Source organism: Pholis gunnellus (assembly GCF_910591455.1).
Source record: "Pholis gunnellus genome assembly, chromosome: 18".
Classification (NCBI taxonomy): domain Eukaryota; kingdom Metazoa; phylum Chordata; class Actinopteri; order Perciformes; family Pholidae; genus Pholis; species Pholis gunnellus.
Window position 1 is genome coordinate 1,063,579 of NC_136545.1, and position 25,422 is coordinate 1,089,000.

Here is a 25,422-nt window from a genome sequence, read left to right on the forward strand (position 1 = left end):
CTCTTCCTCTACCGACCCTCTCCATCCGTCCTCCCCGGCAGACGGAGCAGACCTCCGGGAAGGCAGCGTGGATTTTTTCTCCCCCCCTCCTCCTCGCATCTGTGTGAATGGGAATCAGCCGCACCGGCAGGAGTGATGGAGACTCTGCCTTCATAGTTACTGGAACTTATTTCTCACCCCGGAAAGACGGGAACTAACCGCGTGAGCGTCTCTTTTGGGGATTTTTCTTTTCTTTTTTTCTTTTTTCTTTTTCAGTTTGGGATCCAAGCCCGATCGGGGAGGGTTATTTTGGGGGAGAGGAGAGGTTGTTTTCCCCCCCCCCCCCCTCTCTCTCTCTCTCTCCTCTTCATCATCACCATCCTCCTGACTCACCATTCAGTTTTTTTCTTCTTATTTTGATTTTGAATTGACAGTTGGATTCTGTGGAGGATTAAAAAAAAAAGAAAAAATCAAAGAAGAGCAGGATTTTGCCGGTATTTGCTGCTGTGGTTCCTCGGGCTCATCGGGACTGGGGCAGGGCAGCATGGAGCCGGGTTTGGTTGGATGTATTGCTGATGTTTGGGAGGTGACGGCGCGGAGGAGGGGGAGGACGGGAGGCTTCTACCTGCTGCTGCTCTGCTGGCTGCTGGCTGCTCACACCACGGCTCACGGTGAGTGGAGACAAAACGTATATATGCGCGATTTCTGCCTCCGTCCCGCAGTGTGTGTGTGCGCGTGTGTGGCGCGCGCGTCTGTGTGCGTAATTGCCGGTTGCCGCAGACCAAAGGAGAATTGACACAATTTGTTGCGTCCCTCCCCGTAGGGATTCGGGTCCGGCCAGGTCGGACTGGGTTTCACTGGGCTCCGCTGGGTGTGCGATCCGGCTGTATACAGGCTGCAGGCTGCAGGGCTTCACCGGCTTCTGCTGGGTTTCACTGGGTTTAGATGGATTTCACTGGGCTTCAGCGGGTTCCAGTGGCTCTGATCATGCGTTAGGCTGCTGATCAGAGGCAGGTCCTGGTGAATCTCACTGGATTTTGCTGCTGTTTTACCTTCACCTAGAGGAACTCAGGCCCCAGTGAACCCGGCAAAACTTGCCGGGGTTGATTTTGGTTTGTGTGTGTTTCATGGGGCTGTACTGGGTTTCACCTGATTTCTGCCATCATGTTGGTTTTACCTGGATTTGGCCTCCGCCATCTGATTTGAGCAGGTTTCACTGAATTTCACTGTTTTTTTTGCTGCTGTTTCACTGTCAGTCTGGCACAGAATATAGAGGATTATTGTGCTGCAGGTCTCATTGTTGCTCACCCTTCATGAGGCTGTGCCAGGGTTTGCCTTAGTTCTGTGAGCCTTATCATGTGTGGGACTGTCGCTCTTAACAGGTTTTAGGGGATCTTTCAGGGTTTTTGCTGCCTCATTTTCTGCCAGAATGAAAGGGTTAACAGGTACAGATCAGGTTTAGGCTGTTGGGTTTGACTTGTTTTTATAAATGTTACCAGATTTGACTGGTTTGAATAGACTTCACCGGGCTTTCAGTAGGTCTAATCATTTGCTCGGCTGCTGCTTTGAGACCACATGAGTGAATCTTACTGGGGTTTGCTGCTGTTTTACCTTCAGCTTCTCTTAAAACTACTGGGGCTGATCAGGTTTAGGCTGCTGATTTGGGACAGATAGAGCATTTTATTAATCCCAAAGAGAGGTTACTCTGCAGTGAAATCACATAAAACACAAAAACAAAAAAAACTCTAACAACAAAATATTCCAAAAAGCTCAATCCGATAACATAACAGAATCAAAGAGTCATTAAAAGAGAGACCACAATCTTTCCACTCATATATATTGGGTTTATCTGTGGTCTCTTTGTGTTAGAACACACCGTATTTAGAAATAAAAGGACCTAAAATGGGCTACCTGTCAATTTCAATTTGTACTGTATGATGCAGGTATTTAGCATATGCACATATTTACATATTATGAGATGTTATCACATCAGTCAGATATTGTGTTGTAGTACAATATCTCTTCCACTGATAAAGCAGCTCGTCTGAGGGGATTGTTAAATACTGTTATTGGTTCAGTCCACTTTAAATATTCCAAAGCTTCGTTTAAGAATCACTTGGTGTGTGTTGTTTGGCTTTGTTGATTTTTACTTATTGAACAAACAGATCTGAGGGCTGCTGGGTTGAGCAGCCCCCCCCTTTCTGAGTGAGTCTCCTGCTGTCAATAAATTATGTCTGAACACTTTAATTAAGCTAATTGGTGATGGGAGAGCACACACACACACACACACACACACACACACACACACACACACACACACACACTGTAGTGGCTCGTCTGTACAATCCTCTGCTGAATATTGTACTCAGACCCAGCGTTTATCTGTGAGCTACGGTGCACACACACACACGCACGCACGCGCACGCACGCACGCACACGCACGCACGCACGCACGCACACACAGCGATTCAGAAGTACTAAACAGCAGGCGGAATGCACTTTTTGCAGAAGCAGGTCCCGCTTGCTTTGCACAGGTGTGTTCAGGTGCTCTGACGGTTTAAAGAGAGGAGCCAACCGTCTGTTTATCTCACAGATGAGTTCCTCTGGTTCACCTGAGGGAGAGTTAATCGGGGCGGGAGGAGGGTAGAGTCTTTGGATGCGATGGAGACCTGCAGGCTGGTGGTTCACCGTGGCACGTCATCACCTGGACGCACACCTAAAGGCCTGGTCACACCAGCATTTCGATGGCGAATCAATTTATTCCAATTGCTTTGAGTTTAACTTTGATCCAAATTACATTCAGCACAATCAGGTGTGGAAGGGTCTCAGGTGTGTGTTTCAATTAGAGCAATTAGAGGCTCTTTTAGCTTGATGCAGATATATGGGCATCGGCGTATATGTTGGCTGAGTGATGCATGCGACTACTTCAATCACAGATGTCACACCCCTTTTTTTGAAAGCATCAAATAACTAATGAAAACCAACTAAAAAATATGAACACTTAAACAAACACCAGCGTGATAAAGAAACGTGATACAAACCTGGAAATGAGTTAGCATTCTTTCCCTTGTGGTTCCCTCAATGGCTTTTTAGAATGGTTGTGGTTTGATGCGTGGAACACAGTCTGTAGGTTTGTATAGAATACGTCAGTACATAACCCTACATGTCTTATTGGGTTCAGAATTCCCTTTGTAAAATGACACATCAACCTCACACACATTGCAACCCATCAGCATCCCTCCTTCTCTGCTGCTGCTGTTATTTCACATGCACTTCTATATGTAGCAAAGGTAATAATAATAATTATCATTATTTCCTTGACTGGAAATTGCTGGGTGAACCTTGAGATGTTGCAGGTTAAATCAGATCAAACTCATACATGAGGCAAACAAGGCACAACTGGAAGTGAACAACTCACATTCCTTTCATTATTGATATGAATGAGTTTAACCCCTTATGAAGAAAAGATGTGGAGAAGAAATGATCCTTTGTGAGCTGAGAGATGCTCAGAAAGTCAGAAACACAGCTTATTGTGAAAACGTTGTTTAAAAGTCTCTGTAGTTCCGTTTCCTCTCAGGATGTTTCAGCCTCCCGACAAATGAAGATGGATGGAGTGTTTGAGGAAGGTGAATACATCATCTTTGTTCTCCTTTTGGCTTATTATTATTGTTATTATTATTAGATTAGGTTATTAGATTATTCCCAATGAGCATTAACCTCCATGATTCATCATTAAACTCGACACGAGGCCGGTGAACCTGAACCGGAGCTGAGAGTTCTCCTGCAGCATCGTCTTCACCTTTAAAATAGTCTCACACTCTCCGAAACCAGCAACCTTTCTGCTCGCTGCTTTGACCTCGTGGTGTCACATGTAGCCCAAAGCATGATGGGTAAAATGCTGAACCAGGGCTGGTAAAGTCTGAATCAAATATACGACACCTGAGTTTTGGGGATGAGTAATATACTCTACGAATTTCATGTTGATCTGAATAGTAGTTGAGATGCCTCACTCTGGACCAAAGAGTTGGATCAATTGTTTGTGGGAGGAAATTACAAGGCTAATAGTCCACAGCATAGACGGTATATAAAGATGACAACTTCTCCACTTCCTCCCACTCTACAACAATGAGGTCAAAATATGGTCATGTCTAGATAGTTACCCACAAGTGCCAAAAGTTGTGAAAATGTGCGTAAAATGTGCGAAAACCTAAAAGACCCCCCCACCCCACCCCCACCCCTTTTTAGCATAAAATAACTAATGGAAACCCAATATAAAATATGAACACTGTCAGCTGTGGCTGATGGGATTGCTATTCATTTTGCAGATATTTGGTCATTAACCAAAGTATTTGACAAATACTAAAAATGAATGATATTTACCAATGCAAAGCCACCCAATAGTTATTAAGAATGTTCACAGCAAATCACAAATACCAACGTCCAACCTATCCAGTAGATGTTAGGATCATTTACATGATAAGTGAAAACTTTGACCTACTGATGGCACTACAGGAACATTATGAGGTCCGTAGCATCTATTCTCTGAGGGCCTTCAATGTTTATACAAAATGTCAAGTCGATCCATCAAATATTTGTTGAGATATTCCACTTTGAACCAAAGTGGTGCAATAACATTTCAAATGATAGATCCATCCTGAAAGCACGGCTAAAAAACAGCTTTTAAAGCCATAAAAACAAAGTGTTATCCTCAAGTTGCTGCTCATGTAGTTACCACATACATTATTGTTATCATTAATTCAATTGTTGTTTCATGGGGCCTCAGGTGTACAGAGGTCTCACACTACCTTTAGAGAACCGGCTGCTCTAATAAATTCTGTGTTCATGAGGGTTTGTTTTTTTTCTGCTCCGCAAAGTGATGTTCACAATCCTCTCGCTGTTTATCTGTTGCTTTTGTCCCTGAGTGCTTCCATCCTTCCCGTTCATCCTCTGTCTCTTCGGGTATGTGTGTGTGTGTGTACTTAGGGGGTGTGGTAATTTGAACAATACTGTAGGAATAAGCACTGGGTTGGTATTAAGACTGAGCATATTTATCTTTAAAGCTCTGCTGTTATCCAGAGGAGGATTTATTTTCACTGTCTACCATTTAGAATAACTATGTATATGTGCGTACATTGTGTTTACTGCCTACCCTTTGGTCAGAATGTATCTATGTCAATGCATTCTATCGATCTTCATCAATACATTGTATACTAAAGCCAATGTAATATATATTATTATATATTATACACCCATCACTCCCTGGAAACAAGCTGTTCCAACTCCTCCCCTCTGGTAGGCGCTACAGAGCTCTGTACGCCAAAACCACCAGACAGGAACAGCTTCTTTCTGCTGGCCGTCACTCTGAACACTTAATCAGTCAAACTGCACCTCCATTTGCACTATTTGCACTATGACCACCATTCTGCACTAATATCCCGAATCCGTTGTCCATTATTATTGCTGTTCATATATATTCTTCGATATATATTTATATTGTACATAGTAGTTCAATGTTTATGCTTAGTTTCTCTGTTCTACTTTGTTGTCTTTAATGTCCTGTGTCCTTCTTGATTATTTGTATATTCTATGGATGTACATTGAGAGCAACACATGTAAGCATACATGGCCAATAAAGCTGATCTCATTCTGATATATCTTGTTGTTGCAGCCCCAAGATTTCTCCACAGTTCCACCTTATTTGTTACTCCATCTTTTACTGGTCTGTCTTGGATTCCCTTGTCTCATGTCTCACGTCATCAACCCTAACCTTAGTTTGTCTTGTTGAATTATTATCTCATCTTGTCTCCTCACATCTGTCCGACTAGTCTTACCGTGTCTCTTGTTATCTTTTACATTTCAAAGTCCATGGTCATTTTGTCTTATTTCATTTCATTTACTTTTCTCATCTCACTCTATCTAAACTCATCTGGTCTTGTTTCATCTTGTTTTGCTTAAATAATTGATCTTATCTAATCTCATATCATTGCAACTTTTGTCTTGCTTGGTCTCATTTGATCTCAATTTTATTTTCATGTTGTCTCATTTATCTTGTCTCTTCTTGTCTTGTCTTATGTGATTTGGTTGTATCTCATTTCCCATCATCTCCAGTATTTCAATTAGTTATTCTATCTTATCTCTTGTTCCCCCTTTTCTCATCTTGTTGGATCTCATTTTATTTCTCTTACTTGGTCCATCTCAACATATTTTGTCCATCTCATCCCATCTAACCTTCTCTCACTTTGTTTTATCTTGACAATCTCCTTTAGTATCTAATCTGTTCTACCTTTTATGTCTTGTCTGTCTTTCTCACCTGGTCATTCTAATATTGTTTTATCTAATATTCTTATTGTTATTGATCTCATACTCTTAGATCCTCATCTTATTTTGACTTGTCCTTTCATTTTATCGCATCTTATTTTTTCGTTTCTTGTTTTGTTTTTCCTTATCACCTCCTGCCCTCATACCCTCTCATGTGTTGTTGTGTCTCATTTTGCCTGATCTGATTCTGTTGTAAATCTCATTTTACCCAGTTTCACATGTCTCATCTCATTCTTTATTCTTTTCCTATCCTGTCCTATATTGTCTCGTCAAGTCCATCTCCTTCTCTCCTGTCCTTTCATATCTTATTTGTATTATCTCATCTTATTGTGTCTTATTTCATCCTATTTCATGTTATCATGTCTTGTCTCTTTTTGTTTTGTCTTGTTCAGTCTCATCTCGTGTAGTCCATTTAATATCAGTCCCATCTCACTTTGTCTCATGTCATCTTTTCTCATTGTATCCTCATCCTCATCCTGTTATGACATTTTCTTTTCACCTATCTTGTCTAACCTTGTCTAGTCCAGTCCATCTCAACCTAATCTTTAGTGTATCATCTCGTCTTGTTGTGTGTTTTCTGGTCTCACATTGTATTGTCTCATTTCATCTCTTGTTGTGACACACTCACAGATTACTAGGGCTCGATGCCTTGCCGTTGGACCCCTCAGTGGTGGCATCTCTTCTCCATTCAAACACCAACTCTGTGCTCATGTATCAGCCTCATGCTCGTCCTTCAGAATTGTTCATGCCTCTGTGTTAATGACCCCATCTCTGCTTTGAATGAAATAAATGAGGGAAATAAATGAGGGCTCCCTGTCGATCAATAAATGTCGAGACCCTGTCCGTCTAATAGTGATAAGTTATTGATCAGCCGATGAAGAGTATGATGATCACACACAGCTGACTCCTGCTGGAAATAATTCCTAATTTTCTGGTGGACATCAGGTATTGATTATGAGACTGAAGACTGATCGAGTTCAGCAGCACATAACCATCTTCCTTCTATCAATGCACCAACAGAATCCCTCAGTGTGATCAGTTACAGTATGTTCAAGAGCAGGAAGTGAAGGATGACTGTCTCTCAGTAAAGAGAGCGCAATCAGATAACAATAGCAATGTTTTGTTAACAAATAACAGAATAATAATCCAACGGTGTAATTTTGTTGTAAGAAAAGTTGTTTTCTTAACCTTATAATCCTCTCGCGACGCCCAATTGGGTGTCATGGCCGAACAATAGCTTAACACGCATGAGAATTCCACCGTGAATACGCAGATATCTTTCATATTTCTCTCCTTCAAACCATTCGAACGTTACACCGTGGAACACACACACAAGCACAACCAAACCACAGAGCAAAAGTTTGAAATGCATTGTACCTTGAGCTGATTTTCTGGGCGAAAAACTCTGTAAATCCACTTAAATCCTTTTGCTACATATGCGCCGGTCCCTCTCTTTCGTTTGAGAGTAAAATAGAGATAATCCATGCATTTATGCATAGATAGTCCTTTTACTTTTCAGCTTATCATTTCGACGCTCGGTCTTTTAGTTTTAGTGGCTAAAAAGTCTGTCAATCACCTGACTGACCGGCCCACTGCATTCTACACTCATTTCCGCATTCTTAGACGTATCACGTGTGCAAATCGACCAATCATAGGCTTCGAAAACTGCCAATACACACACAGGGAGCGACGAAAAAATCACATAAAACACATAAATCAGGCCCCTGAGAGGTAAAAATTGGTTCAAAATGATGCCAAACTGCTGTATTAGACAGATTGAACCCTATTAGTGATAAAACAAGTGAAATATATAGTTATATAGTATATACAATTAGAATAGAACAGCTGGAAACCTGGTTCCAAAATTCGGAAAATTCAGAATTTTGGCTTGACCTGGCATGAACTCTCTGTACTCCAACCTCTATAAACTTGGCCTGCTTCACTTTATCAAAGCCAATTTTTTTTTAAAAAGGACTGCTGACATGTTGTGCTATGATTGTCGAGTGTTTTAGGCTTACTGCTGCATTATTTCAAAGACAAAAGTGCTTTCTTTTCCAGGCGAACCTGAACATTTTCAATTTGAGCTGTGTGTTATATTCATTCAGCATTTACCAGTAACATATACACTGATATGTACACATATTAACAAACTATCACAAGTGTTAGTGTTATTATTCCATTGAAACTATTCAAATAGACCTTGTAGTTAGAGAGATAAGCCCCTTTAAGTATGGGTATGAAATTTTCGAGCAGAGGCCTCAAAATAGGCTTAGGGTTTAATTAAGATGAAGACATAAAAGGACAAAGTCTTTTATCAGATCACAAAATAATGGTAATACAAACTATATTTTTTAAAGAGTTGAAATAATTAAACATGTTTCTTGTCATTATGAAATAATGACAAGAAACATGTTTAATTATTTCGATCATCTCAAAACAACAGATTTGTGTTTTTTGGAAAATGACACTGTGTCTCTGCTTTGCTTTTAGAAAGTGGAGAGAAAGGCATGTATTCATTGAAAAACAGATGTTATTTCTACCTCTGATTGATTAACAGTCTTCAACCCTCTGCAATGTTTTCAGCCAGAAACAAAGAAACTCCAAACGCTGCAAAAAAGACCAAACAATGGAAGCAAGAGGAGCTAAATTTAATCAAGAATCACATTAAAGCTAAAAGCTCACAGCAGTAAAACCTTTTCATTAATAAGCAGAGCTGAATAATAAAGTCAGAGATGATCCATTAGAGAGCAGCCTTTTAACACCAAGGAGATGTTCATTAACAGCCAGTGGCAGGCCGTGCATTTTATACCTGGGTATAAAGTTTGAAGTAGCTGTGAAGGCGCTGGTAGGAGGCAACGGAGGTGACTATGATTACGAACTGGTTAGGATCTTGCCAACGCGACTGATCAAGGCTGCTTTTCTCCTGTGGGATAGCCTGCCAGCGGCCGTGCAGACCGACTATTCTGCAGTAAAGAAGAAATTACTGGACGCTTTTGGACAAAGACATTTTCTGGACTGTTTCAGAGCGAATCTCTCTGCCCGTGTCCGTGCTCCAGGTGAGAGTTTGGAAGTGTATGCAGCAGATATAAGCAAGCTAGTTCAAGAAGCATTCCCGGGCTACGGTGATCTAGCTCACAGAAAGGAGAAATTTCGCAGATTTCTGGCTGGACTCGACCCGGTTCTGAGAGCTAAAAGTCACGAGCAGGGGGCTACTGAGTTGGAGGAGGCCCTGGTCATTGCTGGCCGATGTGAGATGGCCAGAGAGACTCTAAAGATGGACTATGTCAACACCCATGTGAGCCAGCCTCTTATAGGAAGCGGTACAGCACCAATGGTACAGCCCATATCTGATAGTGGGGGCTTGTACAGAACGATGGACAGAATTACTGAAGAGATGAGAGAATTGAGGATAGAGATGAGGAGAATGGCAGAGGAAAACAATCGACTGAGATCCAGTGGCTGGAAGGACGAGTGGAAAACCTCTCACTCAGTGTGTGGAGGTCAGTGTCAGTGTGTGTGCGGGGAGCAGGGCTGCCAGTCTCGTCGCCTGCGGGGTGAACAGAGAGGACGTTTCCCTGACCATGCCTGGCGGGAACGTGCAGAAAGAGGTCCCGGGGATTACCGGGCGCCTTACGATAACCGAGCCGGCTCTCCAACTTGGAGGGGCCCTAGATCTACCAGGGGCCCCTTTAATGAGGAAACGGAATGTAGCTGATGTTGAGGCCCAAACACCAGCTACCACACCTATAAGCTCAGCCAATAATGCATCGATACAAGACGCGACAAAGCGACAGAGTACCTCATATGTGAGGGGGAGCATTGAAGAGACTGAAATCAACATATTGGTGGACTCAGGTGCTACAGAGTCGTTTATCAGTGCTGATTTTCGCATGTCAGTTCCAGCGCTGCGCGAGCGGCCCATAAATGCTGACTTTTTTGCTGCACGTGCTGTGAATGGCCAGATGCTGGACACATTGGGCACCATAACTACCACCCTACATCTGGGTAATGAATCCTGGCAGCATGTTTTCTATGTACTTCGGGGGTCTACACAAGCAGCACTGCTGGGCCTGGACTTTCTGGTCCCTAATCATGCCCTCTTGGATTTTTCCCGTGGCAGACTGCAGTTATGGGACACTGATATTCCATTTTTGAGTGGCAAAGACTTGATTCCTGAGTGTTGTAATGTCTCAATCGCAACTGCTATGACATTGCCACCCCTCAGCGAGATGCTGGTGCCAGTGTGTTTGTCCCCGGCCGGGGCCATTGACCAGCTGCCTGACTTTGTGGGCTACTTAGCACCTAACCTCCGGAGTAAAAGTGAGTGTGTCGTTGCACGCACAGTGACTTTGGTAAAGGATGGGGTTACTACCGCCCGTGTGTTAAATCCTACAGATCAAGACATGGTACTGAGAAAGGGCATGCATCTAGGGGAGTTTTTCTCTGTGAATGAGTCTGAGCTGGTGTCACTCCCTCAGATCCCAGTGGAGACAGTTTCCGCCACCTCATCCACTGAAGTGCCTTTTGTGTCACTGGAGGAGTCTCCGACTAGTCAGCAGCAGAAGGCACAATTGGTTGCATTGCTAGCAGAACACCAAGAGATATTCAGCACATCCAGAGGAGTGCCTGGCAAATGCACGCTTATTCAACATCGCATCAAAACTGGCAATCATCCTCCCCAGCGACAGTGCGCTTACCGGACTTCACCAGAAAAGAGAGGAGAAATAGACCGGCAGGTGGCAGCCCTGTTGGCTGACGGGGTAATTGAAGAGAGTTGCAGCCCCTGGGCATCGCTTGTCATCCTCGTAAAAAAGAAGAATGGTGAGTGGAGATTCTGCATTGACTACCGTCGCTTGAACAGTGTAACGGTGAAAGACTGTCATCCCCTTCCCAGGGTGGATGATACATTGGATGCGTTAGCAGGCTCCCTGTGGTTTAGCACATTATATTTCTCTAATGGCTACTGGCAGGTTGAGGTTGCTGAGGAAGACAGAGAGAAAACGGCCTTCACGACGGGCAGGGGCCTCTACCAGTGGCGGTCGATGCCTATGGGTCTCACCAACTCACCTGCAACGTTTCAGCGGATGATGGAGCTGGTGCTAAGAGGGCTGCCATGGCAGGTGTGTATGGTGTATCTCGATGATGTTCTGATATACAGCCCCACCTTCGAGAGTCATCTCTCCAGTCTGCGTGAAGTTTTCTCCAGGATCCAAGCAGCGGGTCTCAAACTAAACCCTAAAAAGTGCCACCTAGCTCAAGATCATGTGGTGTTCCTGGGGCATGTTGTTTCTCGCCACGGCCTACAGCCAGACCCTTGAAACACTGACAAGGTCAGAACGTAGCCTACACCACGGAATCCAACTGAAGTGAGAGCGTTTGTGGGTTTATGCTCTTACTATAGACGTTTAGTGAAGGACTTTGCCAAGTGTGCAGCACCTCTGCACCACCTGACGTGTAAAGGCACGCCGTTCCAATGGACCACTGATTACTGATGTAATGAGGCCTTTGAGTATCTTAAAGGAGTGCTCTCAGAGGCCCCGGTTGTCACTATGCCTGACTTCAACATCCCCTTTAAAGTCTACACAGATGCCTCCATGGAAGCAGTGGGGGCCGTGTTGGCTCAAGACAGGGAAGGACTAGAGAGAGTGGTGGTGTATGCTAGTCAGTCGCTCACTCCCACCGAAAGGTGCTGGTCCACGTTTGACAGAGAACTGTGGGCTATAGTGTGGGCTGTACGCCAATTCAGACATTACATCGGAGTGGCGGCCTTCACCATTATAACTGATCATAAGCCTCTGTTGGGCCTCCGCAGCATGTCTATTGACAAAGATCCCACTGGAAGAAAAGCACGGTGGATATTGGAGCTGGATCCTTTCAACTGAGTCATTCAACACAAGGATGGAAAACAGCATACTAATGCTGATGCTCTCTCACGGCGGCTACAGGATCCTGTGGCTGGTACGGTGAATGACGCCTCACGAGAAATTCCCACACAGGTGAATGCAGTAGGCTCAGACAGGGAGTCAGGTGTTCCCCAAGCCGACAGTCTGTTGACACCGCCATCTGCGGTGAACCTCCCGACCTCTGACCTCATCACAGGGGGGCAGCCGTTGGAACTGGACAGTGAGATAAATGACCTGTCTTTCATACATGCACTTTCTCATGATGGGACTGGACTGAGAGAACTGCAACAAGACGACCCAGATATTGCTACGGTGTTGGATTGGAGGGATTCTCGACCACCTCGGGGGCAAATGAGAGGCAGCTCCAGGTGGCTGCGGAAGTTATGGACTGAATATCCTCGTCTTTCTGTGGTGAATGGCCTACTCTGCCAGAGAGTGACTTCCTCCCTCACAGGGGGTGCTCAGTATCAAGTGGTCGTGCCCTCATCGCTTGTCCCTGATGTCACCATCTTCATGGAAGCCCTGTGGTGGCGCATTTCTCAGTGGAACGAGTGTGGGAACGAGCAAGGCAAACTTTTTATTGGCCCTTTATGTTCAAAGACATTCGACAGTGGTGCGAGCAGTGCCTCCCATGTCAGACCCGCAGAGCCCCTGTGCCTAAGCACCGGGCACCAATTGGCGGGTCCCAAGCGACTCGACCATTCCAGAGAGTGGCAATGGACATTCTTGAATTACCAGTGACTGCTAAGGGTAACAGATATGTGTTAGTAGTAGAAGACTACTTCTCCAAGTTTGTAAACCTGTATGCTCTTCCTAATCAAACGGCCCAATCAGTAGCACAGTGTCTGTTTGAGGATTACGTGCTGGTACATGGCGTTCCAGAAATTGTTCACAGTGACCAGGGCCGGCAGTTTGAAGCGGGGGTTGTTCAAAGACTGTGTCAACTTTTAGGGATTAAGAAGACACGCACCACACCGTATAATACCAAATCCAACGGCATGGTCGAAAGATTTAATCGGACTCTCATCAATCAACTGGCCAAATCACTGCTTGCCTGCGGAGGTGAATGGGATGAGTATCTGAAACAGGTGGCTTTTGCCTATAACACCTCTGTTCATGCTTCCACTAACTACACTCCTTACTTTTTAACTCATGGGCGGGAAGCTCGTGTCCCGGTGGATGTGTTGGTGCCATCGCAAATGGTGCGCTTGGACTTGCCTCTTTCTCATGCTGACTTTGTGACCTCTCTGGTGGAAGGCTGGAAACAGCTTTTTGTGGTGCCAGGCAGCGTGGTGCTGATGCCCATGAAAAACAAAAACTGTATTATGATGGAACGGCACGTCATCAGCCGTATCGAGAAGGGGACCTTGTATGGCTGCATAATCCTACGGAGGACCGCATGAAACTTGCTCCCCACTGGAAGGGACCCTACAGGGTCCTGGCTGTGTTGGACTCTCAAGGAGAACAGGGACTCATCTATCGCTTTGGCAGTCCTCTGGACCTCCACGGACCAGAGCAGGTTGTTCATTATGACAGACTGAAACCTTACACCTTGCTACGGCCTGCTGGTTCTTCAAGTAGCCTCCCAGCTTCTCCTCACCATGCTCCTTCGCTGCAGGACGAGGGGTCGCCAGAGGAGGTCTGTGGGGTGGAGGAGCCATGGGTCACTGGTGGCACAGAGACTGTTTTGGTTACGGGCACTAGTGAACCACAACAGGCTGTGTCTCGTTCAAGAGAGTTGTGAGACACCGGCATATTTAAAGGACTTTGTCACTTATCGATGATTTTTGAGTGATAAATGTTTCTTCATTGTAGCAGCACATGCTTTATATGTATGGTGTGTCCAAACGCTATGGGGTATCAGCTATGTCTGGTGTCTATTGGGATTAGTGGGGCATATTTTCTGGAGGAAGGAGATGGAAGGAGAGAGGGTGTGAAGAAGTGTGTGAGTTGAATTAAAGTGGCTGCCATCTTGGCGCTGAATATGGAGCTCGTGGTTCTTGTATTATTATTATTATCCTCATATATATGCGCAACGTAAACCCTCGGCTACAGTAGTAACTCTCCTATCACTCCCTCCAGGAAATACACGACTCCATAGTTCTTGTTACTGACGGATTTATTCGTCTGTCAACAATGAGAGGGAAAATGAGTCCACTTGAAAACACATGAATCTTCAAAGTAGATCACTTAAAAACTTAAACTTAACTTTAACACTTTAACTTTAATACTTCGCGCGGAGTATATAGACCGCTGCCGCTTTGCACGTCTTCTTGTTGCTGTGCACCGGCTAAATGTGTCCCCAGCGGAACATAGGACGTAACAATAGTTCCTATCACATATAAAACCAAATGAAAATCCATATTCATAAAAACTAGTTGTACAAATAATAATATATAATATAAACAAGCATATTAAATAATGACATAAATAATATTTATGGCAGTTAAAACTACTTCAGTTAACTTACGAGCTGCTGTTCATTATTTAAAGACAAAGTCCTCTTCCTTTCTTTGTTAATAATGACTTTAATCTCACGGTTGTTCAGTACATCCGTGCATTTTAGTTCCAGTAAGAAGTCCTTCTCGATTCACGGACTCCAGTGAAGACAGTCGAGCCTCCCCAGTTGTATTTCTTGAATACGTTTTAATGTGTTTGAGGCTGAAAATGTCCGCTCCACAGAGGCAGCAGATATTGGGATTGTCACCGCCCAACATGTCACGCTAGCCCACTGACCAATCACGTACAGGTAGGCCAGCTAGCAGCTCTGGCACGTCAAAGAATACGCCCAACATGTCAAACTAAATATCTGATTGGTTGAAGACTATGACAATCAACAATATCGTCCCCATTCACTTAAACTGCAAAGGGATTCACTTGTGGGGGATTCACTCTGCAGGCCTCGGGCCTCTCTTCTTACCTAGAGACACAGAGGTGAAATCTGATTGGATAAAAGCTCTACTTAAAACAAGCTGCACTGGAAGCAGAGCAACTGAGGAACACAGTAGCTGTGCAAAGACAAAATAAGATAATGGGAAAAATATTTTGATAAATGATAATACATGTAGTGTATTTAAGAGAAATTAATAAATTATAAAATAGCTATAACTTTGTGATTCTGTTTAGGCCAGCAAAGAAGGCCTTGAAGGCCCACCACTGTTAACACCGTCATCCACCTATCTATCCATTAATTGTGTATGAAAGAGAAAATGTGTATATCCTATATATCCAATATATACATCCATAGACTGATGAGCTGATTTAGCAGGGCTGGTTGAATGATTAAAGGCAGCTGTTATGACCTAGCTCACAACCAGGATGGCAAGTGGACCTCTGGTGGGTCTACAAGATAACACAGGGGTTAATATAAGTTAACTATGTTAAAAAAATAAGCAAATTCAAGAATAAATTAGCTATTTATTGAATAAACAAAACCTCACGTACAGTAAAGTATGGGTTTTTAGGTTCAGTCAAGGACACAACGTTTAGAATTTGGACTTGTCTTGGGACTTGTTGGTCTTGACTTGGGACTTAAATTGGAACTTGTTGGTCTTGGGACTTGAACAAGGTCTGCCCATTCTTGTGTTTAGACTTGTTGGTCTTGACTAGGGTTGCTTGTCTTGACTTGAGGCTTTCCTGCCTTGACTTAGGAAATCCCTCTCTTGACTTGGGTCTGCCCAGTCTTGTCTTCATGAAGACCTTGATTTGGGTCTTCCGTTTTTGGACTTGGGTAGTTATTCTTGACTTGGGACTTACCTGTCTCGACTTGGGTCTTCCCTGTCTTGACTTGGGTTGATGGTCTTGACTTGGGTTGATGGTCTTGACTTGGGTCTTCCCTGTATGACCCAGGTTGTTAGTCTTGACATGGGTCTGTGCTGTCTTGACTCAATGAAAGTCTTGACTTGGGTCCTCTGTGTCTTGACTTGGGTAGTTGTTCTTGATTTGGGACTTCCTTGTCTTGACTTGGGTAGTTGTTCTTGATTTGGGACTTCCCTGTCTTGACTTGGGTAGTTGTTCTTGATTTGGGACTTCCCTGTCTTGACTTGGGTAGTTGTTCTTGATTTGGGACATCCCTGTCTTGACTTGGGTAGTTGTTCTTGATTTGGGACTTCCCTGTCTTGACTTGGGTAGTTGTTCTTGATTTGGGACATCCCTGTCTTGACTTGGGTAGTTGTTCTTGATTTGGGACTTCCCTGTCTTGACTTGGGTAGTTGTTCTTGATTTGGGACATCCCTGTCTTGACTTGGGTAGTTGTTCTTGATTTGGGACATCCCTGTCTTGACTTGGGTAGTTGTTCTTGATTTGGGACATCCCTGTCTTGACTTGGGTAGTTGTTCTTGACTTGGGACTTCCCTGTCTTGACTTCATATTGGTCTTGACTTGGGACTTCGCTGTCTTCAGATGAATTGTTGGTCCTGACTTGGGTCACCCCTGTCTTGACTTGGACCTTGTTACTTGTTAAGTTTTATTCTGAATGTGTTGCTCTTTACTAAGCCATAGCCACTTTGGACCCTTCATGCTGTGTGTTGAGCTGCTGCTCTGAACTCTCAGTGTGTTCCTGTAACAGATGAAGTGTGTGTCGCTGAGGTCTGGGAGGTTGATCGCTCGGCCAAAGGAAAAAGACTTGAGTGTAATCACAGCCAGGAGCGGTGGATTAATAGAGTGAATGAGTAAAAACGATGTGTTAGCTGCGGCTCAGCTCAGTTTAATTTGTTTTTTCACTCCTGCGGTGGACAGAAAGTAAATTACAAATCTGAGATAATAATTCAAACACAAACACGCAGGAGTTTCCCATGTGTAAATACAGCAGAGCTTCATTTATCAGTCAGTGGTCGACCTGAGGTGAAACACAGCGGAGTGAGTGGGAATGTAAAAGAACAAATATGAGACATACAACAATTTTGTAACTTGTCTGCATTAACAAAACAAAATTCCCCAGTTCTCCTCAAACTAGCTCAAACTCTATTGTTGCCTATACATAAAGTTATTATTTATATACTGTGTTCACTGTAATATTTCAGGTTTGAGTCTTTTCTCTTTGAGTTCAGCGTAACTTTCGACCAGCTGTGGGTTTTGAGGGGAAATATAGATGCCAATGAGTTCCTCCTTTATCTGAATTGAGAGTGTTGTCTGATAAAGAGTGTTTAATGTTGTACAGATTTTAAAGTCCTCTGAAAAAAATCTGTGATTTGGGCTGCATACAGTACAATTCTACTATTTAACAAGCTATCGCTGAGACAGTCATCAGGAGCTGCAGTAATCAGGTTAATATCCTTTAATGCGCTTTGCGACAGAGAGATGACCACTGTGTGCAGAGGATCTGCAGAAGCACAGGAAACAGGTCAGAAGATACAAATATGAAGACAAATATTAGGGCTGCAACTTATGTTGATTTTCATAATCAATTATTATTATTATCAGTATTTTAATGTTTTTTAAAACAAAAAACATTTTTATCATTTCCCCCAGCCCACGATGTCGAAACATACTGTACGTACACAAAAAAGAAAGAAGTCATATTAGAGAAGCAGTTTTTGCAAGAAATATGATGAAGAAAATTAATAGATTTTCAAAACATTTGCTGATAATTTTTCTTTTGATCTACAGTACAGGTGTGATAATACATATCTCGTGCATTTTTCGAACACTAATTCAATTTTGTCGACTGATTTTCTGCAATTGACAGATCTGCAAAACTGAGTTTTTCCACAAAGAATCATGCAAAAGCACCACTTTAAATCTTGTGTTCAACAGCATTTGCTTATACGTTTCACTTACAAGTCATTCAGCATGAAAGAAGCCTAAAATACATGACTAATAAACTAAAAAAGTCTTCGTTGACAAAGACCAAAACGACCAATAAGTCGGCTAATTGACTAGAAAGGGGCAGCCCTAATCTACATAAATATATTATATATTCTACGTTTATTTACAGTTGCTGAGTTAGCAGCCGATTGCTTGTTTACACATCCAGCAAATAAAGAGCAACATTAGCAGTTATTTAGAGTTGTGTGTCTGGCTACCTGGGGATGTAAGTCCAATATTCTCTCTCTTTTAGCTCTGTTTCTGGTCTCCACCACCTCCTGTGAATAATATATGGCTCTTTAGCTTTTAAATGCACCACTTTATCACTACAAGTGGCACCTTTTACTCAGAAGTACTTGATCCATTGTGAACCAATTAATTGATTGAGAAATCAGAAGCCCAAAGTAGGTTCTCTCCTTCAAAATGTACGTAATGTCACTGATCCTGAATCTGATCCTGCATGTTCAGAGTTTTAGTCTGAGTTCTTTCCAAAAACTTGACTCCAACTTGAAGAAAGAAGGTGTGATTCACCCGAGCAGCTTCGATTCAAAAGCAAAAGGCTACCTCTTTTCCTAGCATTGGTTTCTGTTTTTAAGTCAGAAACCAAGCTGTATTTGTGGCATTTTTAGCCTGAAAATATCGCTGTGTACTAATGAAGTCTCCAGATTTGTTCTGCGTTATTCAAATGGTTGGATGGAAAAACAACAACAAAAAGACAGGTCTGTGAGTAATTTACGGAAAGATAATTTGTCTCGGCTCGGAGCATTAGTGTTTCATTTACGTCTTGTTCTCTCTGCTGTCTATATTTAACATCAGCTGCTGTGCTCTGACATTCATACATTATTCATGTTGGGAACCTGCATTACCTGCCTGAGGAGCACTACATCTCCCTCACCTTTAATTCCTCCTCATTAATACTCCTGCAGGCTTTTACATTAATTGGTTTTTATTTATTTTTCTTCTTGCCTGCTGTTTTTTGTTTTTTATTTTTCTGCTTTGTTGAGGGTGTTGTTTTTATGTCTGAAGAGAAATTTGCAGCTGATTAAAAAGGGGAGAACAAATGAGAAGGTTTTTTAATGCAGAGGCGTTGAGTTTTCTGGCCTCAGGATGAAAACTGTTTGTATACTGAACCCCATGACACACACACACGCACACGCACACACACCTACACACACACACGCACAACTACACACACACACACACACACACCTACATACACACACGCACACACACACACACACACCTACACACACACACACACACACACACACACACCTACACACACACACACACACACACACACACACACACACCTACACACACACACCTACACACACACACACACACACACACACACACACACACACACACACACACACACACACATGTCCAGGACTTTCATGCTGCAGCTCGAGAGCCACAGACTGAGCCACATGAAGCCAACGTAAACTGTGAACCTACACTACATTAAACTGCTGTTTTTCTCACTCAAAAGTAAACTATTTTGAATGTATCCAGCGGATGAATATGAGCAGCATGAGAACTTTTGTTTTGTCTTTTATATATTTGCGTGTGGATGCCGATCTTTATGAAAATTACCTAAAAACACTAGAGGACATTGATTCATTACTGTTGTTATTTATCTTATATATTTTACGCTATTTCACTTTTCAGATTCTCTGGAAAACAAACAAATAGAAAGCAAATAGAAGCACACATATAAATACAGCAGCAAGCTACAGGACGAACTTCCATCTCTCTATAAATACATATCAGAATCAAATATACTTCAGTGAACACCGGGGGTGAAACTGGTGACGCAACAGTTGCTCCCATTCTAGAATATTAATATATAACACAGACATTATAAGGAAATATAAATAAGAAATAAGTATGTGAACATTTGAGCATTATACTATAATATAACAACACTACATATGGAAACATATAATATATATACACGGTATATATAAGATATATGTAAATTATGTTTGCTACAATATGTAACAACAGTGTAGATCAGTGGTTCTCAACCTTTTTTCAGTGATGTATCCCCTGTGAAATATTTCTTCAGCCAAGTACCCCCTAACCTGCGCAAAGCATTTTTGCCACGGGGTTGCCGACCCCTGGTTTAGGATAATGAAATTGAATAGCCTACTATAATATAAAATTCAGTTTATGAACTTACACTTATATTTTATTGAATATTTATTAAATAACTATTTTTCAAGGATTTTTGAATGGATGCTAATTTTAAATCTATTTAAAAAAAATCTCACGTACCTCCTGGAGTGCCTTCACGTACCCCCAGGGGTACACATACCCCCATTTGAGAACCACTGGTGTAGATAATATAATTCTGAAGAATGGGATCTCTGATTAAGTGTGTAAAAAAGTCAAGAATAGTATAAATAACAATATTAGTAATTAATAGTTATCGTACAGTATTAATGCCAGGTATTACACAGTTGATTTATTGCAGCAAATTCCCGCAAAATAGTGTTGATGGATCAGGTACAATGTTAGCATAGCCTAGCACTAATCGAATCCAAGTGGTTTGCTTGTCGTCTTAAGACCAGACCTTACAAAGCATGAATTCAGACAGCTATTAGCTCACCCGAAAAAGGTCCCACCATGCTTATTTCTGATGTAAAGCTGAGCATATAAATATGCTGGTCTATGGAGATTGATTGCAGTTTTTGACACCTCCGCCCTTGGCTTCATTTCTCAGCACCGTAGGTTGCCGTTTGGTCCTTGCTTGCACCACACCTTGCATTCAAATTCTTTCTCTAAGTTCCTGTTGCCTGTAGTTGCTGTGTTTTAGGTCCACCTGCTCATCTCTTCATGACAGGTGTGTCTGCAGGTTCACAGTGCAGAGCTGCGGTAGAAAACACAACATTGTCATTCAGCTGGGGTCCTGCTCTGCTGTGAAACAAACAGGACTATCAACCCGCTAAGGTTGGCCGATGACAAACGAAGTCGGCCATGTTTGGCTGGAATCCAGAAAACATCCGGGGCGGCGCGAGACACGATCACTTCCTGCGCAGCGCTGCAGCTCTCGCCAGATGAGATGGATCGCCCCAACTGCAGCACTTTCCTCTCATAAATATTCATATGGTGAGGGATGGCGTCATGCGAGGAAGCGAGGAGGACTCCAGAAACCAGTGAACCCTGAACGTTCGCCAAACAGCCCCCCCTCCAGCCAGCAGCAGCACGCCACCCGGCACCGCGGCACAGCCGGCTGGATTTATAGCCACTTATAAAGATTAGTGATGCGTCCTGCATGCAGCACACACACACACACACACACTTTTACACACTGAGCCGTTGTCAGAAGAAAACCTTCTCTCTCTCTCGTGCTGATTGGACCCATTTAATATGCGTGTTTGTGTGTGTGTGTGTGTGTGTTGGAGGCTTGACCGGGGGGGGGGGGGTCACAGAGTCCATGCTTCACATGGTAAACAAGCGCCCGAGTTACTCTAGTGTCAATTTAAGGACGAGGGGAGGACATTCATCGCCGCACAATGCTACATGACGTGCTAATTTGACCAGCTAGAGAGAGAGAGTGTAAATTAATTAAAACTTTTAGTAACAATTGACAATTTTACAGATTGTACAGTGTTCAACTGGATTGATTCCATTTGAACACGTCATGATAACGTTACATTTACCTTTGCCCAAAACTCAGTTTTACTGAGTAGAGCTTGAACAGATCATAATGCAAGTCAATGCATCCTCCATTGACACTAGCTGTTTGGCGCCGTTATCATCAGGACTGTGCGAAGGAGAGAACCCATGTGATAAATCTGAGCAGCACGATGGGAAAGAATTACAATATAATAAGTGTCTGATTGCTGACCTTCTTGTTTCAAGCAGCAGCTGTTCAATGTGTTTATTTATATTTATCATACAGCCTGTAATTTACAGTGTAATTGTGTTGTATGAATTAGACTCCAATAAAAGACAGCTCCAGTTCCCACTGACATTTACAGTAAATGCCTCATTTCCTCGAAAATAGCCAATTGCTAACATGTTGTTCCCCATAGTGTTGTTTCTTTCCTCTGCAGCTACATTTTGATTGTCAGTAGGAACTGTAACGGTACGTGTATTTATCTAGAACCGCTGGGTACGGGAAAATCAGTATTGTATGAGACATCCCTGGTTCGGTGCGCCCTTTGACCCAAACTGACAAAAAATTCTAAAAAAGTCTTGCACAAGCGAAAACGGAAATTCAGGAATGCGAGTTTACCCCGGCAGCGTGTCAATATGCCACTAGTAACTGTTACAGTAACAATTATGGCCCATAAAGCCACTGATGAACGAACATTTTTATCATCCTGCACCGAAAACATACTAAACGATGACCCAAAAACCGAGGGACAGATCAAACTATTAAGTGTACCATTACACCCTTAGCACGAACCAGTAAGTTTCTTATTGGTATCCAGTTCATACAATTTCACGGTCAGTCTCTGGTCAGTCTTCATCAAGACCTGATTCATTCGAGGAAATTACACAAATCATAGGCTGTGTTATTTAATAGTTTAACTTCATTGCAGTCATGCATCAAACTCTCAAAGTTCAGTCCTGCAAAGTAAAGCTGTTGACTCAGCAGTCAACTGAAGTCAGCACAGTCTGTGTTCCTCATGAATATATTCTGGTCAGTAGCAACTCGTTACTGCTCCACTGAACACTTTACGGGAAGAAGTGTGATTTACTCCTATGAAAAAGACATCTGTTCATTTTACATTACATAACATCTACTTCATATCGTGATGTTGTGATCTACCTGAAAACTGATTTACAAAATGATCAGCAGGAAGAGAAAGTTTTGGTTTATTGTTTGTAGTATGGTCCTTTATAGGAGCATTGCATCTCCTCTGTCATCCTTCCCCGCAGGCATAAAGGTCAGGTGATATCACTGTGTCAGTCAGCTCGACCCTGTCAGTCCTCATCATGACCCTGGCAGTGTCAGAGAGGTCGGAACCTTCAGAGAACCCGTCGCTGTGTTCCAAACCAGAACATCTCCACTGACCTGGAAAACATTCACGTCTCGATTTGTTTCAACGGAAACGAACTTCAGAGAAATGTCAGATCGGCTTAACCGGCTACAGTCACACACACACACACACACACACACACACACACACACACACACACACACACACACACACACACACACACACACACACACACACACACACACACAGTCACAGAGTCCTGCAGCTATATCGTGGGCTTCCTGCGCGTAACGTTTGGTCGTGATGTTAATTCGCCGCCTGCAGCATCAACGTCAAACTGCATCAGCAGCGGGAGGCGACAGCACGGCTGCAGGATGACATACTGCTGACATCACAGAACGACTCATTATTATCACTGATGATATTATTACTGTGACTGCTGGCTTATAAAGTTCTAACATACCTCAGAGCCTTGGGTTCGGCGAATTGGCCGTCACCATCTTGTTTTTTTGCAACCAGTGAACAGAAGTGACCATATTTGGACTGTAGAGGAGTGATGTAGAGACGCCGTATATGTCTCTGCAGCGGTAGCAACATGTCTATCAGAAGGTAGCCCCGCCCTAAAGCATACTCTGCTTTATGGTCTATTTGACTCTAAATGGACCATCATCTACTAAATGAACATCATGCTGTATTGAACAAGACTTGAAACTAGAGATTGAGACCATAAACTCATGTTTACAATGTTTACTGAGGTAATAAATCAAGTTGTCATAGACTTCACATAGACCATTCAATCTGACTTCTTTTCGCAAACCAAAGGAGTCGCCCCCTGATGGTCAGTAGAAAGAATGCAAATTCAAGGCACTTCCACGTTGACTTAACACGTCAGTACAGGAGGTGGCTGCCTGGTCTAGTCTCGTGGTTGTGGATTAAGTTGTGTATTTTAAACATATTCTTTTGTTGTTGCACTAACAGCAGCTGGCAGCATCTCCTCCTTTTCCACCTGCTCCTCCTGCTTCTCCTCCTCCTCCTGCTCCTCCTCCTCCTCCTCCTCCTCCACCTCCTTTGGCTCTGTATCACACGTTTTGAACGTCTGGATTGGTTTTAATTGCAGCTCCTATGGAGAGCTGAAAGCCTCCCTCTGCGACCCTCATTCGTATTCCAAAAACTACCATCTTTACAAGTCAGCTAATTTTCCACCCAGACTTCAAATCACATTCATGAAGTTGTTTTTTTCCCCTCAGGTAAAATACAGAAAGCTGCTCAATGAAGTGAGGAAACTCCTCATGTCTTCAATGAGAATCTCACTCATCAAACAATTAAATTACATTATGACCTAAAAGTCACAGATTTAAGTCAGTCATCCTTGGATTTCCTGCCTGCCAGTGTACGTTTAATAAGACGTTTTAAACGTACACTGACAGGCAGGAAATCCAAGGAGTCAAACTTCTGAATGTTACTCAAGTTATTAAAAGGATTTGAACCTAACTCGGCTATTTACTGGTACTACATGTAAATTCAATTCAAATTAAACTCTTTCAGTATTAACATTCTCAAGGTACTATAAGCATTCCTGTCCGACTCAGACCCAGTCATCTCTCCGTCTGTAGTTTTCCCTCTGACAGACTGGACGGACTAACAAGGCTCTTCCTCCCTCTCTGACAGCTGATTGGCTGCATTCCAGGCTCTGTTTTACCCAGCAGCTCCTTTCATGTTTCTGTTTGAGAGACATTCGCTGCGGGTGACAGAGACGCTGCCAGATCCGACTTTCAAGTATTAATTATTAAAGGATCCGTCAATCACTGGTAGAAATCTCAACATCTATAAAATGAGGCATGAGTTAATGTAACTGCGCTGTGACCCAGCACGTAAGATCCTTTTCTTACCTGAACACTTCATTGTGTTTGTCCATGAAGTTTGCTTGTGTGACAGTTCCAAGTTGGATTCAGCAAACCCTCTGAACTGAACCAACTTGTTGCTGTTTTCACCTTTGCATGAGTGGGTGTGTGTTTGTGAGAATAGATCATTACCATAACTTTACCTGACCCCTTTGCTGAAACTACCACCAAAGTAAATGAGAGACTCATGACCTCCATTTCAGAATGCCGCCAGCTGAAGTGGAAAAACCTGCTGGAGACAACTGATATGACAAAGTACAGCAAAAAGGTATGGAGCCTCATGCGAAAAATCAGCAACGATCCATCAACCACAACTCAGCAACAGTATACGACCACTGCCAACCAAGTTGCGCACCAGCTGCTGCTTAATGGGAAATCCACCACTAAACAGCCAAGACATTACATTACATTACATCACAGTCATTTAGCTGACGCTTTTATCCAAAGCGACTTACAATTCAGATGCTATCATACCGTAGCCACAGCTACGGGAGCAATTTGGGGGTTAAGACCAAAGGGAGACCGAGTAAAGCACTCCCAAACCATGGGACTGAC

General features: G+C 43.0%; 1 protein-coding gene across 1 annotated transcript in view; it reads left to right on the plus strand.

Moving 5' to 3' along the window:
- Nucleotides 1-523: 523 nt before the first annotated feature.
- The window catches only part of dcc (DCC netrin 1 receptor), a gene marked incomplete at both ends in the record, with an annotated part of 277,106 nt that continues 252,207 nt past the window's right edge, over nucleotides 524-25,422 (plus strand). Inside the window, one exon of the mRNA XM_079178564.1 lies at nucleotides 524-650. Within this exon, the coding sequence (XP_079034690.1) occupies nucleotides 524-650 (127 nt within the window). The remainder of the gene's footprint in view (nucleotides 651-25,422) is intronic.